This window comes from Colobus angolensis, unplaced genomic scaffold, assembly GCF_000951035.1.
Source record: "Colobus angolensis palliatus isolate OR3802 unplaced genomic scaffold, Cang.pa_1.0 Scaffold77, whole genome shotgun sequence".
NCBI classification, from domain to species: domain Eukaryota; kingdom Metazoa; phylum Chordata; class Mammalia; order Primates; family Cercopithecidae; genus Colobus; species Colobus angolensis.
In genome coordinates, this window is record NW_012121487.1 from 1,876,113 (window position 1) to 1,892,775 (window position 16,663).

General features: G+C 50.9%; 2 protein-coding genes across 5 annotated transcripts; one reads left to right on the top strand and one right to left on the bottom strand.

The window, feature by feature from the left end:
• Window positions 1-147: 147 nt before the first annotated feature.
• Window positions 148-11,937, bottom strand: SHC1 (SHC (Src homology 2 domain containing) transforming protein 1). Of its 4 annotated transcripts, XM_011928250.1 has the most exons (13): window positions 11,702-11,937; window positions 7,515-7,682; window positions 6,863-6,933; window positions 6,256-6,319; window positions 5,980-6,099; window positions 5,689-5,742; window positions 5,465-5,516; window positions 5,156-5,282; window positions 3,795-3,993; window positions 3,638-3,707; window positions 3,421-3,555; window positions 3,020-3,258; window positions 148-1,385 (listed from the first exon to the last, which is right to left on the bottom strand). In XM_011928250.1, the coding sequence occupies exons 2-13, from the start codon at window positions 7,677-7,679 to the stop codon at window positions 1,257-1,259; spliced, it is 1,425 nt and encodes a 474-aa protein (XP_011783640.1). In that variant the 5' UTR covers window positions 7,680-7,682; window positions 11,702-11,937; the 3' UTR covers window positions 148-1,256. The 4 variants fall into 4 exon arrangements, with proteins under 4 accessions (XP_011783640.1, XP_011783638.1, XP_011783637.1 ...); XM_011928248.1 differs by lacking the exon at window positions 11,702-11,937 and having other exon boundaries at window positions 3,421-3,552; window positions 7,515-8,604; XM_011928247.1 differs by lacking the exon at window positions 11,702-11,937 and having other exon boundaries at window positions 7,515-8,604.
• Window positions 11,938-12,097: 160 nt separating this feature from the next.
• CKS1B (CDC28 protein kinase regulatory subunit 1B) lies at window positions 12,098-16,663 on the top strand. Its single transcript, XM_011928245.1, has 3 exons — window positions 12,098-12,257; window positions 15,742-15,869; window positions 16,489-16,663. The coding sequence occupies exons 1-3, from the start codon at window positions 12,199-12,201 to the stop codon at window positions 16,539-16,541; spliced, it is 240 nt and encodes a 79-aa protein (XP_011783635.1). The 5' UTR covers window positions 12,098-12,198; the 3' UTR covers window positions 16,542-16,663.

Here is a 16,663-nt window from a genome sequence, read left to right on the forward strand (position 1 = left end):
TGACAGGCGAATTTCGAGCTGACTTCTGCCTCTCAGTCTCGCGGTAAGAGACCCAAGTTTTTCTAGTCCTAGATGGAAATAAATTTCATCTGCCTCAGGTCTCTGGTATAAAAGGTGCGATCCCAGTTACCTCACAGGCCTGGGCGAGGAAAAGTCAAAAAGGTGATGTATAAATGTAGTAATTGATTACCATTTTGTGCTCGAGAATAAGCCATGGAAAAAAAATAGGAAAGTAAGTCTACAGCCCTAAAATATATGCATATAAAACTTTAAAAGAATGCAGTTCCAACTCTACAGATGGTATCTGGGGATTGTCTACTGCTTTAGAGTCTCAATGCCCTTTTTCCCACCTCCACAAAATCCACCTGGGAGAGTGAACTGTACAAGAGGCCCAAATTCAGTCACCCCCACCCCACCCTCCCAGAAAGGGAGGCAGGGCAGAGGCTCCAAGAAGGGCTACACTTTGGCTGTAGAGTACAATAGGCATGCAACATGGGAGGGCAGGCCTTATGAAATGTATATACAGACCCCTTGGGGTGAGGGGCCCCGGCCAGGAGGCACTGAGCAAGGGAGGGATCCATCTCCCCCCTGGCCGGGAGGGGGGCTCTGGGGCAATCTCTAAGGGTTGCATATCCCCAGGGAGAGGGGACAGCTGCCACTCCTGCCTCTGTTATCCCAACCCAAACCGGAGAGAGTACTGAGCAAGAAGACAGGTCCCAGAAGCCAAGAAGGTGTTGGCATCCCTGTCATTGAACTCAGGGGCCCAAGAACTCTGCATAAAATATCATCAGACCTAAGAGATAGTCAAAGGCACAAAGTTTAAACATGGGGGGGGGGTGGGGGTGTTGAGAAGGGTCTGGGATACCCTGAAGCCCAGAAGTGTGATTTGTTCCCCCTTGCCCAAAAGGGTGACTGTTCCACTGGGCCTGTCACCACAGGACATTTTCCATGACAAGCACTCACTTTCTTGGGGAAGGGGCATCAGGTTGGCACAGGAAAGGCCCAGGTGAAGGGCCACTCTGTACATTAATACTTTGGTGATTAATGTTTGGGGAGAGGCAGGATTCTCCCCCAAGGCTTCTGACTCAAACCCTCAAACCCTCTTACTTAGCTGGATATGAAACCCAGAGTCCACACTACTCCCAGCTCTGACACAAGGCCAAGCGCACAGAACACTCCCAAATGAGGTCCCAAGACTTAGGGAATAGGGTGGAAGGGATTGGAGGGCATCTTCTGGAAGAGAGCTCTGGGGCAGATCACAGTTTCCGCTCCACAGGTTGCTGTAGACACAGTTCGCTGCCCGCAGAGATGATGGGCAAGTGATTGTCCATATGGTAGCTGATGAGGTGACTGACACTCTCAAAGCGGTGATCCTTAGTCCGAACCTGGGAGGGTGGGGAGGAAGAAGGTCAATTCAGGTGAAGAGTCAAATAAGACCTCAGCCTCCAAGGTGGAAGAGGGTAAAACAGACAAGAGGCTTGAAGAAGGAGAAAAAAATGGTAGGGGAGAGTGTGGCCTATCAGTACTGATCATTGAGGTTTCTCTAGAAAGAAACAGTTGCAGAAATAGACAGGTCAGTGAAGTAGGAAAAGGCAAAGGTGACATCAGCCCTGAAAGAGTGAAGCTGAGAGCTATATACCCTTTTCTTGACCTGGAGAAAGTTGGCATGTCTCAGAAGAGTATACACAGTGCAAAAAAAGATGTGGAGGCTGGGCATGGTGGCTCATGCCTGTAATCCCAGCACTCTGGGAGGCTATGGGAGGCAGATCACTTGAGCCCAGGAGTTTAAGAACAGCTTGGGCAACATGGCGAAACCCCATCTCAACAACAACAACAACAAAAATACAAAAATTAGCCAGGTGTGCCTCCACACCCCAGCCTGGGTGACAAAGCAAAACCCTATCTCAAAAAAAAAAAAGAAAAAGAGGAAAGGAGGCTGAGATTGCTGTAGAAAACAGACAAAAGTTTGTTTGTTTCTAGACAGGGTCTCTGTCACCCAGGCTAGAGTGCAATGGCACAGTCATGGCTCACTGTAACGTCGAACTCCTGGGCTCAAGCCTCAGCCTCCTGGGTAGGTAGGACTACAGGCATGTGTCACCATTCCTGACTAATTTTTTGTTTTTTTATTTTTCTAGAGACAAGGTCTTGCTATGTTGCCTAGGCTGGTCTCGAACTCCTGGCCTCAAGCAATCCTCCCACCTCAGCTTCCCAAAATGTTGGGATTACAGGCATGAGCCACCACACCTGGCTAAACAAGGAAAGTTCTGAAGAACAGTGAGGCAGTGCAGATAAGAGAAAGCATAGTGGTCTGACTCCTGAGTCTGGGGAGCTGGAGAAGCCCTTGGATCTTCTTACAAAGGAAACTTGCAGTGTCTAGCCTTTAACCATGTGACATTGGGCATCACAACCTCTTCAGGGTGGTTTCCTTATTTGTAAAAATGGGCACAGATGAGATGACTGCCTTCTAGCTCTGATAAGGCTTGGGGATTTGAGGACGGTCCAGGACCGTATTTGTTTTGCTTTGTTTTTTTAGACAATCTCACTCTGTCACCCAGGCTGGAGTGCAGTGGTACGATCTCAGCTCATTGCAACCTCTGCCTCCTGGTTCAAGCAATTCTCCTGCCTCAGCTCCTGAGTAGCTGGGACTACAGGTGCCCACCACCACACCTAGCTAATTTTTGTATTTTTAGTAGAGATGGGGTTTCACCATATTGGTCAGGCTGGTCTCAAACTCCTGACCTCAGGTGATTCACCCGCCTCAGCTTCCCAAAGTGCTGGGATTACAGGTGTGAGCCACCACGCCCAGCCCTATAGTGCCAGGACTATAAAGAACATAGTTCAGGCTAAGGGATGAGCCCCTGGAGGAAGATGCCAGACACCCTAAAGAACAAGAGAGGCCCACAGAGAGCTGCCCAGCGGGAATGTCTAGAAAGCAATGAGGGAAGGAACAGGGATACACTGTAGGATACTGTACCTTCCCTTCTGCCACCCCTCACCCACACACCTCTGCCACACTCACCACACCCTCAGGGTCCACCAGTAGCAGATGCTTGGGCTGCCCACTCTGCAAGCCAGTGAGCACATACTGGCCAGGTGTGGTCGTGCTCTCCCGCACCAGGAAGTCCCCGTTGAGCTGCAGCAGTGCCTCAGCCTCCCGCCGACTCAGCTTCCCATGGAACCAGGGCTCCCCTCGGAGCTGCTCAGCCATGGACACTGACTGGGGAGGTGGAGGCACCCGAAGAGCATCTTCAAAGGGCTCTGGAAGTGTAGACGGAGGGTGAGGGAAAGTAGCGGGCACAACACACACCCAAGACCCAGACTTCAGGGAAGGGAAGTCAGGAAGGAAAGAGCAGATAGGCAGGAGAAGGGCCAGAACCAAGTAGAAAGGTGGGGATGCAGAGAGGAAAGACAAGCACTCACTCATATCAAACAGGTCACGGGGTGCACTGCCATTGACAGCAGGATTGGGGAGCCCAGCACCACCCACTGCTTGCCGGACCTTGTCTAGGTTCTGGACGTTGACATAGGAGGGATCGTCAAAGAGCTCTCTGCCTGCTGAGGAAAGAGAGGTTCTACAGTGATCCCCAGCCCTGCCTCCAACACTCCCTGGCTCTGTCCACCTCAGCTCCCGTCATACCTGGACAGGGTGGGGGAGGTGGCATCTGTTTTCGGACTTCTGGATCTCCCCCAACAGGGTGTCCTACAGGCTGCAGGGATAAAAATAAGGTGAGACCAGAAGCCCCAAACAACCACTCCCACCCTAGGCCCAGCCCACCTCCATCCAAGGAACTTACCAGTGTAGCTCCCAAGTGGCTAGGGGTCTGGGTACTGGGTGCAGTGGATCGAGCAGCCCCTGGAGCAGCTCCTTCCCGAAGCCTCATGTCTACCACCCCCCCCAGGGGGGGTTCCTTCCCCGGGAAGTCATTATAGTACTGATGGTCAGCTGGCTCTTCCTCCTCCTCATCCCACGCTGAGCCATCAAAGCCAGCCATCCTGAGCGACAGGACAGTGAAGGTGTAGCTATAAATGTGTGGTGGGCAGGAGGAGGGAATAGAACAGCAGCCATCTATTGGGTATTTACTATGGATTAGGCCTGAGGCTGAGTGTTTTATATACATAATCATTTCATTCTCCTGGCAACCCCATAAGGTAGGTATTGTTTCCTTCCCCAATTTTACATATAAGGAAAATGAGGGTCAGAGGTGAAAAGATTTGCCCAAGGTCTCACAAGTAAAAGGTGGCTAAGCTCAGATTTAAATTCAGGTTTGACTTTAAAGCTCGTCCCCTTGGCCAGGTGCAATGGCTCACGCCTATAATCCCAACGCTTTCAGAGGCCAAGGAGGGAGGGCTGTTTGAGCCTAGGAGTTCAAAACCAGCCAGGGCAACATAGCGAGACCTTATCTCTACCAAAATAAAAATACTACTACTCAGCCACGTGTGGTGGCATGCATCTGTGGTCCTATCTACTCAGGAGGCTAAGGTGGGAGGATCACTCAAGCCCAGGATATGGAGGCTACATTGAGCTGTGATTGCACCACTGAACTCCAGCCTGGGCTACAGAGCAAGGCTCTGTCTCAAAATAAATAAGTAATGCTCTTGCTCTTGATCTCTGTGCTCTCTCCCAACAAGGAAGGGAAGCACTATGTAGTGTGTGTGTGTGTGTGTGTCAGCAGGGAGGCGCTCCAGCTCCAGAATATTTTTACCTCTCCTAAATATTCAATCCCTGCTGGCTCCACTGCTTATCCCTCAAGGCCTGAGGTGGGAAAGATTGTAATCTCAGGGAAAAGAGATATCCTCCCAAACCCAAAGTCTTGATGGCTTCTAGAGGCAGGAAAACACAGAATGCCAAGTAGAGAAATGAGCAAGAAAGAGGAATGGGAATAGAAAAATCCCACCTAGCCAGAGAGAGATGTAACTTGGAGGCCCTGGACTACAGCTCCACCATGAGCAAACAAGAAAAGCTGGCCCTGCGGCAAGCAGGGCCTCAAAAGCCTTTCCTCCTGGGCCACAGGAAACAGAAGAATAGCAGGAAGTGGGAAGCAGAGGCACACAGGTTATTCCCTCCCTGAACCTCTCAGCTCAAGTGTTGGAAGAACAGCCCTCCTTTCCCAATCCTGGTCTCAAAAGCTGCTCCACACTCTCCCCACCTGCTCACCTGTCATGAGGGGTGACCAGTTTGGGTGGGTTCCTGAGGTATTGTTTGAAGCGCAACTCGAAGGCCTGGCCAATGGTGCTGATGACATCCTGGGCAAGCCCTTCGGGACACTCCAGAATGTGGCAGGCTGAAGGCACAGCAGAGGCTGTCAGTGAGTTGAGCCCACTGGGAGGAGGCACAGTCGGGGGCCCTCATCTTCCTTGGCAGGAACCCCCACTTAGATCTACTTAGAGTGGGTACAGATGACCCCAGGTCCTACTCACCTCCTCAAACAGCCAGACCCACCCAGTGCTCCCCACCATGCCTCACCTCTCTGATTCACAGGGTCTTTGGCAACGTAGGCGACATACTCGGCTGTGTCCTGGGGAGGAAGGTCAGAAAATTTTACAGTTCCACTTTACTCCTGACCCCTAAAACCCAGTCCTTTTCAGATATCCCCACAGTCCTAGCACCCCCACTTCTCTAATCAATGTCTTCCCAATCCCTAGCCCCTTGCTCTTCTCCCACCACCTTTGCTCTGTTCCCCAACTCACCGGATCCCCTCCGGATGCAAATGAGATAGATTGCATGTGGTGGTTGGCGATGATCTGAGAATTAGGGCAGGGGATGGAGAAGGAAGGGAATGCCATGTATCAGGCAGCTTCAGGGCCCAGAACCCTGGTGCCCCAGTCTCATTCCCTGGGTTCCTTATCCCATATCCTCATTTCCTCCTTCCCTACTGGTCTTCTGCTCTCAAGCCCTCTTCCTAGTTTTTGGCCTCCTAACTAGATCTCCCCTTAGCACCCCCTTCGGTGTTTCTGGTCCACCTGCCCACCTCCACCAACCTGTTTGCAGTCTGCGGCCATTAGGTTGAGGCTGCTGGTGGAGACGGTGAGAGTGATTGGCATTCCAGCAAATTTCAGGTTACTCCTCCCCAGGATAGAGCTGAGCGGGCGGCTACAGGGCTAAGGTAGGGCCCAGGGTCTTAGAAGGTGAAGGTTCCCAGCACAGACAAACCATACTCTTGTCTCCTGGCCCTCTCCCCATATGCCCCACACTTGCCTCCTCACTGTCCCTCCACATTTCCCAGCACCATCCCTATCCCCAAGGACCCCAAGTACCTTTCTCCTCCTTGTCGCCCCCTTAGCACCCGGCACAGCCTCACACACCAGACTGATGGCCTCCCTGGGGAAAGAGGGGTACTCAGACCCAGCGCCTGCCTGCCTGCCTCCCACTCAACTGGGGCTGCCACAGAGCTGGGGGAGGGGAAAGCCAGGCCAGACTCCCAGGGCACTCCAGGCTCTTTGTCGTGGTGGATTGAATTAAGGGCCTTTAATATTTGATGACACTGAGAGGCCGCTTCCTGGCTGATTGGGTTAGGGCCTCAATGGGTATAGCCCCACCCCCTTCCAGCTACCAAATGTCCCATTCCCTTCCCAAAGGCAGCAGCAACCTTCCATCTACCCCCATTTGCTACTCCAGCTCCACCTGCCAGCTGCTTCTGCTACCTTCCCCACAACTCCCAAGGCTGGACAGGTAAGGAGGATCCGGGCCAGAGGGGCCTCCTTTCAGTAAGAGGCAGAATCACTATCCCACCTTTCTCTCAATCCCCTTTGCTACCCAAAGATCAGCCCCAACCAGCAGCACCCAAGTGACCCACTCCCCTCCGCCCTTTCCCATGGCCTCACTAATCCCAGGACTCCCACAGTCCACTCCCTCCCCACTAACCTGGTAACCTGAGTCCGGGTGTTGAAGTCCAGGGCTCGCATTGACTGAAGGACCTCCACACAGCCCATGTACTAAGGGGAGGGAGGAGAGCACAGCAGGTCAGCCGCTCCCTGACCCCAGTCCCTTCACAAAGGGCCCTAGGACTTTGCCCACATGGTCCCTAAGAGAAGTAAAGAGGAAGAAGTTCTGCCCACTTCCCGTGTCTACATCCCACAACCAAGGTGAAAGACAACAGGGAACGCGGAGAGAAAGAAAAGCCAGGCTAGAAGGACCTCACGCACTGGGGAGAGAGTTTGGAGGGGACCGACAGGCACTGACTGGGATGGAGCGCAACTCCAGAAGGCGGGAGAAGAATGGAGGAAAGGATCAAGAAGTCACCCCTTCCAACACTTATTAAGAGCTTCTGCCATGCTGGGCATTGTGCTAAGCATGGCAGGGTGGGGGTGGGGGAGTCAAAAGAAGGAAGGGGGCCCAGGCAGAGCTGGAAGGGAAGGGGCTACAGAATTGGGGAAGGGATGGGAAGGGTTTAGGAATTAGAACACTGAAACAGGGTTGTTGGGGAACAGCAGGAAAAAAGAATTCCAGCCAAGCTGGAGTGAGCAGAAGAACTGGAGGGGTCTGGGAGGGAATGGAAAGGAGGATGTTCACTCACCCGAACCAAGTAGGAAACCCCAGGTCCCATGACTTTGTCGTTGGGATGCAGCCAGCCCCGCGTGGGCTTATTGACAAAGCTCCCGTGGCGGGTCCACTCCTCGCCCCCCAGCTGGCCCCCTTCCACCCGAGTCCTGCGCCCGCCGCCTCCACTCAGCTTGTTCATGTCCTGGAGGAGGGGTAGGGGGCCTGAGTCTGGCATGGCTGCCCCTACGATCCCCTCCCCATCATCGGCTGCCCTTCCTGGCTCCCCCTTAGACCCTGGGCGCCCCCCAGCCGGGTTGGCCAGCCTCAGGTTGCTCATCCGGGGGAAGAAGGAGCACAGAGTAGTGGGACTATCGTCCCCAGGCAGAGGAGGCAGGATGGGCCCCAGGGATGAAGCTGATGGGGAAGGCAGCTCCTCCGGTGGGGTGGACCCTGAAGCCCCCTCCTCCAGCGATGACAGAGACTCATTCCGGAGTGGATTGTACTTGGGCTTGGGGGGCAGAAGATCCATAGCTGAGGTGAGAGAGGGGCTGCTGCCCGGCCTGGCCCCCCTGCCAGTTTGGGCAAGGGGGCCAGGCAGGGGGTATCCCCAGGCCCTTAGCCTGGTCGGACCTCCGTGGCCCAGGAGTCACAGAAGTCCTGGGGAGGGAGAGGGACAAGTGGCTTCCGCTCCCCAGCTCAGACCCAGACAGTTTCGGGCCCCATCCCCGCCCAACGTGGAGCCTCTTCTCTGGCTGAGAAGAGAACAGGCTGGACCCAGAGCTGCCTGGCTCCTCCCCAGGGGCGGAGAGCTAAAGGGAGAGACCAATCACGAGGACAGTGCTGACTCACAGGCTCAGAGGGGCTGAGCCCCCCCACCCCGCCCCAACCTCGGACTGGAGCAGGGGGTAGGGCTCTCCAAGCTCCTCTCCCCTGCCCTACACAAACAACTAGTAATCTGGGGAGAAGGAAAGTGGGGGTGGGAGGGAAGCTTGGAGGAGTTGGACGGAAAGAAAGGAGATAGGAGGTCTGGGTCACTCAAAACTGGACACAGGCAGGCCAAAGGGGGCAGGAAGTCAGGCTAGAGTAGAGGGGAATGAGGGAGGAAACAGAGGCAGCTGCGGGTGGAAAAGGGAGGAGATCTCAGAGCTCAGCATTTCCCTTCCTGTTCTGGTTGGACACTCGAATTCCCCACCCTCCAGCCCAGGCCACCCCCAACCACTACCCCATACAGTAAGCCTGGGCCATTAGCATCCTCTGCTACGACAGCTGTGGACTGGAGCTAGCGAAGTGGGGATGGGAAGGAAGTGGTCCCAATGGATGCAGAGCAGGGTCAAGAGGAGAAGCAAAGTTGGTGAAAAAAGGGGAATAAAGTCCAACCTGGATGGTACATCAGGAAGCTACCAGGCAAGAGGGGAACAAGAGGACATGCTGGTCACGGCTTGTTCTCTAGGTATGCCATCTACCACACCAAGACCGATGGCTCATAGCCAAGCACTGTCCTCTCCCCTTTCCACAGGCCTTGTTAACACAGCACACTGTCAAGGGTGAGAATGAGGGAATCAGGTCCCCACTCCCACTCCAAACTACCCCAATTCATATCCCTCCTCTTACAGGGCCCTAAGACCCACCAAAGAGCACACAGTGTCCCTCACACCAGGGGAAGAAACAGTTCTCCAAGAGAAGTAGAAACGACAAGCCAGGAAGGGACAGAGAGATCAGAAGACACATCTGTGTCCATAAGGACAGGAGAAAAAATAAGTCAGTACAGGAGAAAGGGGTGTCAGGAGAAGATGGGTTGAAGCTGGACACAGGGAGCAGTCCCAAACTCATTCCTGCCACCCACGGCTTCCTGCCACTGCTCTTCTGGAGAATGCCATAGGCAAAGCTGGAAAGCGACCAAAAAAAAAAAGAAAAAGAAAAAGCAAGTTAAAGACACATATTCCCACCGGGCACAGTGGCTCACACTCACACCTGTAATCCCAGCACTTTGGGAGGCTGAGGCGGGTGGATCACCTGAAGTCAGAAGTTTGAGACCAGCCTGGTCAACATGGTGAAACCCGTCTCTACTAAAACTACAAAAATTAGCTGGGCATGGTGGTGGGCACCTGTAATCCCAGCTCGGGAGGCTGAGGCAGGAGAATCGCTTGAACCCAGGAGGTGGAGGTTGCAGTGAGCTGAGATTGTGCCATTGCACTCCAGCCTGGGTGACAAGAGCAAAACTCTGCCTCAAAAAAAAAAAAAAAATACGTATTCACTCAAGCTCACCTTGGAATTACCCTTAGATTTACTTTAGAGGATTAAAATATAGATAGATAATTATCCTGATTAACAACATTAACACTTGAAGTGTGTTAGATACTGTACTTAACTCTTAAATCTCCCCTTAGTGCTCATTCCAGAAGAGCTTTGTCACTGTCAGCCAATCCTGAGAAGGAATTTTATCACTTCTTTTCCAGCCAGCTCTCGGGCACAGAGAGAATGAGGAAAGGATTCCACCATAGCCTCACACCCCCAAAACACACAAACCACACACTAGGATGTCCTCATCTGTTGAGATGATGTTCTGTGGGAGCCTGCAATATCCAGAGCCAGGGAAGGACCAACGGGTGTGGGCGTTTGGAAGAAAAGAAAGAAGTATGACTGTTGAAATGTGCATGGGGAGAAAGGAGATTGCCTACTGGAAGTCCAGGTGATTGGGTGTAGGGAAAAAGCTGTGTGTGGCTTCTCAGCCCAACTGGGAGGAGGGGAGGGGGGTGGGAAGTGGCAGGAAATGGCGAAAGCCTCAGGAATGTTTCCAGCAGGGAAGGCTGGGCAAACGGGGCCAGGAGGAATGCCCAGACAGGAACTCTGGTTAGGGGGAGGGGAAGAGACAGAGAAGCAGCAACTGAACTGTCCCTTAAAAAAAAAGAAAAAAATCAAACAACAAAAAGGGCACTATTATCTACCCCCACTCCAAACCACCGTTTTTCTGGTAGAAAACTTGCTCCTGTCACACCCACATGCCACACACCAATAAATCCATGGTCCTATCCACTTATGGATAGGTAAGCCTAGAGCTACTTCTGGGATAGAGTTGGTCCTGGGAAGGGAAGGCCAGGAGATGAGGCTGGGAGTCTGACAGCAAGTCTCTCTCCCTCTTGTGCCAAACCCTAAGTTCAGCCCCTTCAAATAGTTCTACCCTTGGAGGTGGTTAAGAAAGAGGAAAATGGGGCCGGGCGCGGTGGCTCACGCCTGTAATCCCAGCACTTAAGGAGGCTGAGACGGGTGGATCACCTGAGGTCAGGAGTTCGAGGCTAGCCTAGTCAACATGGTGAAACCCCCTCTCTACTAAAAATACAAAAATTAGCCGGGCGTGGTGGCGGGCGCCTATAATCCCAGCTACTCGGGAGGCTGAGGCAGGAGAATCACTTGAACCCAGGAGGCGGAGGTTGCGGTGAGTCGAGATCGCACAATTGCACTCCAGCCTGGGCAACAAGAGCGAAACTCCGTCTCAAAAAAAACAAAAAGAAAGAAAGGAAAACGGCTGCCTTTAATCTCACTCTTCACAGTCAGAGATGGGAACTTTGACTTCCCACCTGGGGGAGCACGAGAATGCTCGGAAAACTGATCCCAAAGCCCAAAGAAAGACAAAGGACAGGAAAATATAAGCAGGTGGAGTTTCAGGGATTGACGACAAGGCTTTTCAGCTTATGACCCAGGTCCCACAAAGCTCGTAAGGGGGCGTGGTCCCCTAGGACGCGAACTTCAGACTTCTATACGGGGAGGCTTTCTGGACAATCAGACACGGATTACGAACGGGGCGTGGCTTCAGAGGGGCGGAGCCCCGAAGAGGCGTGGCTTCAACAAATTCGAATCGTTCTTTGAGGACCAGGGTTTTGCCCTTTTGGGAGATAGGCTTTTTGACAGGAGTTAGCGGAGGATCGTTGCTAGGAGGCGGAGTTTCGGGGAATGGAAGGAGTAACGAAGGGTTTCACGTAGTAGGGCTTGGAACGTGTCTGGGCGTGGGACTTCCAAGAAAACTGGGAGACAGGGTGGGGTCGGAGACAAAAAATAAAAATCAAGTCGGGGTTCGGGGGAGCCCCACGAAGTTGGGAGGTGGGACTTCCGGGGAGAGGGGTCTCAGGGGCGGGACTTATAAATGAAGACCGGAAGTGGGGTCCCGGGAGAGGGGTTCCAGAGTGGAAGAGTGAGTCACCTAAGGAGAAAAAAGTCAGGACTCACCAGGGCCTCATGGAGTCTCCGCACCGCACCGCGGGCCGATTTGGTTCCGGATCACGCCACTGCCAGCTTAGGTTACCGCTCCAACTTTCTCCCCGGGCCCTGCCTCCCTGGAGAAACTTTATTACACTCACTTCCGGCCTCACTAACCCCTGACCCTCTACCTCAGCGTCCCTCCTTCACGCTTCCCACTTTCCCGAGTTAGCCAATGGCAGCGCGAAATCGCGCACAGAGGCAGTGGTGGCCAATAAGACGCCTACTTTTGATCCGCGCTCGTTCTTGAGAAACGTAAGAACTGTCCTCCAATAAGGACCCAAGAGAAGTAAACCTAAGCCAATCGGAGGCTTGAAAGTACAGCTGTCCCGCCTTGAACCAAACGGACCAATAGGAAGTGCGGGCGGCGTGTTTGAAAGCGAGGCCAAAGTGGGTGGGAGCGCGTGCTGCTGGGAGTTGCTTGGAGGTTGGCGGCGCGGGGCTGAAGGCTAGCAAAGCGAGCGATCATGTCGCACAAACAAATTTACTATTCGGACAAATACGACGATGAGGAGTTTGAGTATCGGTTAGTGCCGGCGCGGGGGCAACAGCGAGGTCGTGAGCTTTGACCGCTGAGGGCAGAAGCAATTAGTAACAGGAACTGAGGCGATAGGATTGGCGCATGCGTACAAGATGTGAACGGGCAAGGGTGGGATATTCGTGGAAGGCGTAAGGCGCATGCGCGGAGGTGGGAGACTCATAAAACAATAAAGTGGTTGCGAATTTGGAGTCGGCCCTCAGTTGAGAGGAGGGAGTGGTGGGCGTGGTTAGAGTACTGACCACCCACACCCATGAGGGTTTCTGGATCATTCTCTGAACTTTATTGGGCAAACTTAACTTGCCTTGTAGAAACTGTTTCACAGTAATCCTGTGGAATCCAGTGAGAGAACGTAGCAAAAGCGGAGCTGGGAGTTTCCTCGCGTCCCTAATGCGAGAGTAGCGCTGAGAGAGTTGAATATTGCTTATTAACTCGTGAAAAAGACAAGGGGCGTGGTTGTCTGGCTTGTGTTAGGAAAGGGACCGCTTGGGACTGCAATGGAATAAAACTGGCTAGAAGCATTGAGAAAATACTTAATATGGGTCTAATAGATGCCCTTTATCAAAGGAAACAGTTACGGAATACTTAACAGGTTTCAGGTGTTCTGCTAAAGTGCAAGGATAACACATGGTCTCTGCTGTTCACAAACTTAAAACTGAGTGGTACCGACGGACACCAGAAAGGTGATAACACCCTTTGCTAGGAGCCATTACAGGGTGTGATGGGAGCACACGAGACTTGATAAGGAGAGGGAACTGGCGACCCGAAGGCTGCGGCTTCCTAGCTGTGCGCGGGGGTTGGGGTGATAGAAACTCAGTCCCCTACATTTGCTAACTCCAGGACGCCCCCCCCCCCAACCCCACCCTTCGAGAATCCCTGCCGCCACCGCCTTGGAGGCTGACTTCTTTCGTTCGGTCGTCTTCCCTGGGCTTGGTGTGGGGGCGGGGGAGTGTCCTAAGGGCCAATTCAGTGTGATGACTCTTTCACCACCATTGAAAACGAAACTAGTAGTAAACTAAATACGCGTGTTTTCATTTATATGTCGGAGATGAGAACACTGGGACAGAAAGGGGAACAATAGACGTTGGGGCCTACTTGAGGGAGGTTGGGAGGAGGGAGAGGTTCAGGAAAAAAAAAAAACTGTCGGGTACTATGCTTAGTACCTGGGTCATAAAAGAATCTACACCAAACCCGCGAGTCAGGAGTTGACCTATATAACAAACCTGCACATGTACCCTTGAACATGAAACTTAAAATACTGAGAGAAAAAAAAAAGGAAGAGGGAAAGTTGGGGAAAGCTTCCTAGAGGACAGAGCCTGAGATGAGACTCTAAGAAAAAGGTATGTGGGAGAAAGCACCTCTTGACTGAAATTGTTTAGAAGACACTGGATAGCCATCTGCCAAGGGTGGGGATGATGGAATCCTGGCACTTGATACAGCATTCGGGTTTGATAAATTTCAAGTGCATAATCTAGATTGGGAATAAGGGAAGACACAGGACTCCAAAATGTTGGCATTATGCTAATCTATATTGTAATTAAGACCACTTCCTGGTTTGTTACCTTGTCTCCTCAGTTGGAGAACATAAAATGAAAACTTGCTTTTCTTGTCTCTTCACCTAGCCTAGTTCAGGGCTTTAGGTCTTCAGAGAACTCGATGTGCACTGACAAATATATAATCATCTTTATACCAAGACGACTCCAGATCTTCTTTGATATAATTAACTTTCTTTTCCTCAGCTGTTTTCCTCTACATCTGAACTAAACTAACTTAAAACTTTGAGATTTGCAGAGCTGGGAAGGAATCACCATTTCATCCCCTAGAAGATGAAACTTTTTAACTTGACAGTGGCATTTTGGTTTAAGAGGGGTTTTTTGGTCTATGTATTGAAGCCAGATTTCGTGCCAGGGTGGTGTTAGAATGTGAGCTGTTTTCATATATTTGGACTAGAATTTTTTCTTTTAGGAGAATGGGGGGGAAACCACTGTTACTAGCACAGAGGGAGAACTTAGTACATTTTCACTGAGCATGATGAAGACTATCTGGATTAGTTTGAGTCACATCAGGGTAATAATTTCTTTGCCATGAAGGGAGACTTATCCTTGGTTAGAAAAGCACGGAATTTCCCAAAAAAAGTCTCAAGGTACATCCCTCCAGAGTTAGGAAGATAAGATTCAGGATAGTTTTTTTGTTTTTTGTTTTTGTTTTTTTGTTTTGTTTTGTTTTGTTTTTGAGGCGGAGTCTCGCTGTGTCGCCCGGACTGGAGTGCAGTGGCTGGACCTCAGCTCACTGCAAGCTCCGCCTCCCGGGTTTACGCCATTCTCCTGCCTCAGCCTCCGGAGTAGCTGGGACTACAGGCGCCCGCCACCTCGCCCGGCTAGTTTTTGTATTTTTAGTAGAGACGGGGTTTCACCGTGTTAGCCAGGATGGTCTCGATCTCCTGACCTCGTGATCCGCCCGTCTCGGCCTCCCAAAGTGCTGGGATTACAGGCTTGAGCCACCGCGCCCAGCTTTGTTTTTTTTTTTAAGAGACAAGGTCTTGCTTTATTGCCCAGACTGGAGTACAGTGGCTATTCACAGGCACAACCATTGTGCACTGCAGCCCTTTTGTCTTTTTTTTTTTCTCTTTTTTTTGAGACGGAATCTCACTCTATCGCCCAGATCTCAGCTCACTACAATCTCCGCCTCCTGGACTCAAGGGATTCTCTCCTGCCTCAGCCTCCCGAATAGCTGGGATTACAGGTGCATGCCACCACACCCAGCTCTTTTTTTGTATTTTTAGTAGAGACGAGGTTTCACGTTGTTGGTCAGGCTGGTCTCAAACTCTTCACCTTAAGTGATCCACCCACCTCAGCCTCCCAAAATGCTGGGATTACAGGCATGAGCCACTGCCCCTGGCCTATTTCTTCTGTATTTTAATCAAAGATTTCAAACTTCATACTGTATCTTTGTCAAACTCCTGGGTTCAAATTACTCTCCTGCCTCAGCCTCCCGAGTAGCTGGGACTATAGGTATGTGCCACCATGCCTGGCTTAGATTTTAAAGGATAAGATATTTCATTTCATCCTTTGTGATGACTTGTCCACACAGTACTCCATAAAAGGTGTTTCCTCTCCACAAAATAACTTCTCTTCCTTCCTGCTAATTATTAACACTGTGTGCTCCGTGGGGCTCCCATTATATTGTAGGCAATCAACTAGAAGACTATAAGGGCCATGAAGGCAGAGAAAATGTGCCTGGAACTTAAGTGCTTATTCACTGGAATTATTCACTAATTTGTATTTTTCATATACTCTCGGAATTTATATAACATAGCCCGTATTTCTAGCTGCTGCTACCCCACAATAAAATTATATAAACTCTGACATCAGAAACTAGTTTTTCTTTCCTTTCTTGGCCTTGTAAACAGGCACTTGTCTGAGACTGTATCTGGTACTAACATAAATTCCTCACTTCCCCGTTTCTGTTACAGACATGTCATGCTGCCCAAGGACATAGCCAAGCTGGTCCCTAAAACCCATTTGATGTCTGAATCTGAATGGAGGAATCTTGGCGTTCAGCAGAGTCAGGGATGGGTCCATTATATGATCCATGAACCAGGTCAGTGCACTGGCTAAAAACAACCATATAGAACTGCTACACTGAGAGAATGAAGGAATAAGATTGTATAACCCAAATAGGGAGATAGGAAATAGTTTACTGGTTTCTTTCCCCTCTAGTCATGGGGCATTTAAATAAAAAAAAAAAATAGCTAGTGACCAAAAATAAGATTAAAATATCTGGGAAGTTCAGAGACAACCTGTCACTAAAAAACCTCCTGTAATCTTCCATTCAATCAGAGGGTATTCTTTTTAAGGCCACATATAGCCTGGTCATAGCCCCTGCCTCATTCTCCATCAGAAAACATTCTTGGATGTATTCCAAATAAGCAAAGGAAAGTATATTTATTGATAAGACACCAGACACCCAGCTGCCAGGCAAAACTTAATAAAGGACACCCTGGGGCTGTATAAACATAGCAAAAGAACTGATATTAACAATTCTGTACTTGGCAGACAGTCGAGACTTCTGGGTCTGCTTCTCAAGGCCATATGCTTAAGTCTTTATTTAGTTATAAAGATCTGAGTGGGTGATAGCTGGGGAGATGGTAGTGGAATACACTATAGGTTGTACATAGAATGGTGTGCGCTTGTCTCTTAGATTTCCCTCACTCTTTCAGAACCTCACATCTTGCTGTTCCGGCGCCCACTACCCAAGAAGCCAAAGAAATGAAGCTGGCAAGCTACCTTTCAGCCTCAGGCTTTACACAGCTGTCCTTACTTCCTAACATCTTTCTGATAATATTATTATGTTGCCTTCTTGTTTCTCACTTTGATATTTAAAAGATGTTCAAT

Coding starts and splice junctions, on each gene's coding strand:
- SHC1 (XM_011928246.1), bottom strand. CDS start 8,009: ATGGATCTTCTGCCCCCCAAGCCCAAGTACAATCCACTCCGGAATGAG. Junction 6,320..6,862: donor ACCCGGACTCAGGTTACCAG/GTTAGTGGGGAG, acceptor CTCTTTCCCCAG/GGAGGCCATCAGTCTGGTGT. Junction 4,021..5,155: donor CTGGTCACCCCTCATGACAG/GTGAGCAGGTGG, acceptor ACACATTTATAG/CTACACCTTCACTGTCCTGT.
- CKS1B (XM_011928245.1), top strand. CDS start 12,199: ATGTCGCACAAACAAATTTACTATTCGGACAAATACGACGATGAGGAG. Junction 12,258..15,741: donor GATGAGGAGTTTGAGTATCG/GTTAGTGCCGGC, acceptor TTTCTGTTACAG/ACATGTCATGCTGCCCAAGG. Junction 15,870..16,488: donor TTATATGATCCATGAACCAG/GTCAGTGCACTG, acceptor TCACTCTTTCAG/AACCTCACATCTTGCTGTTC.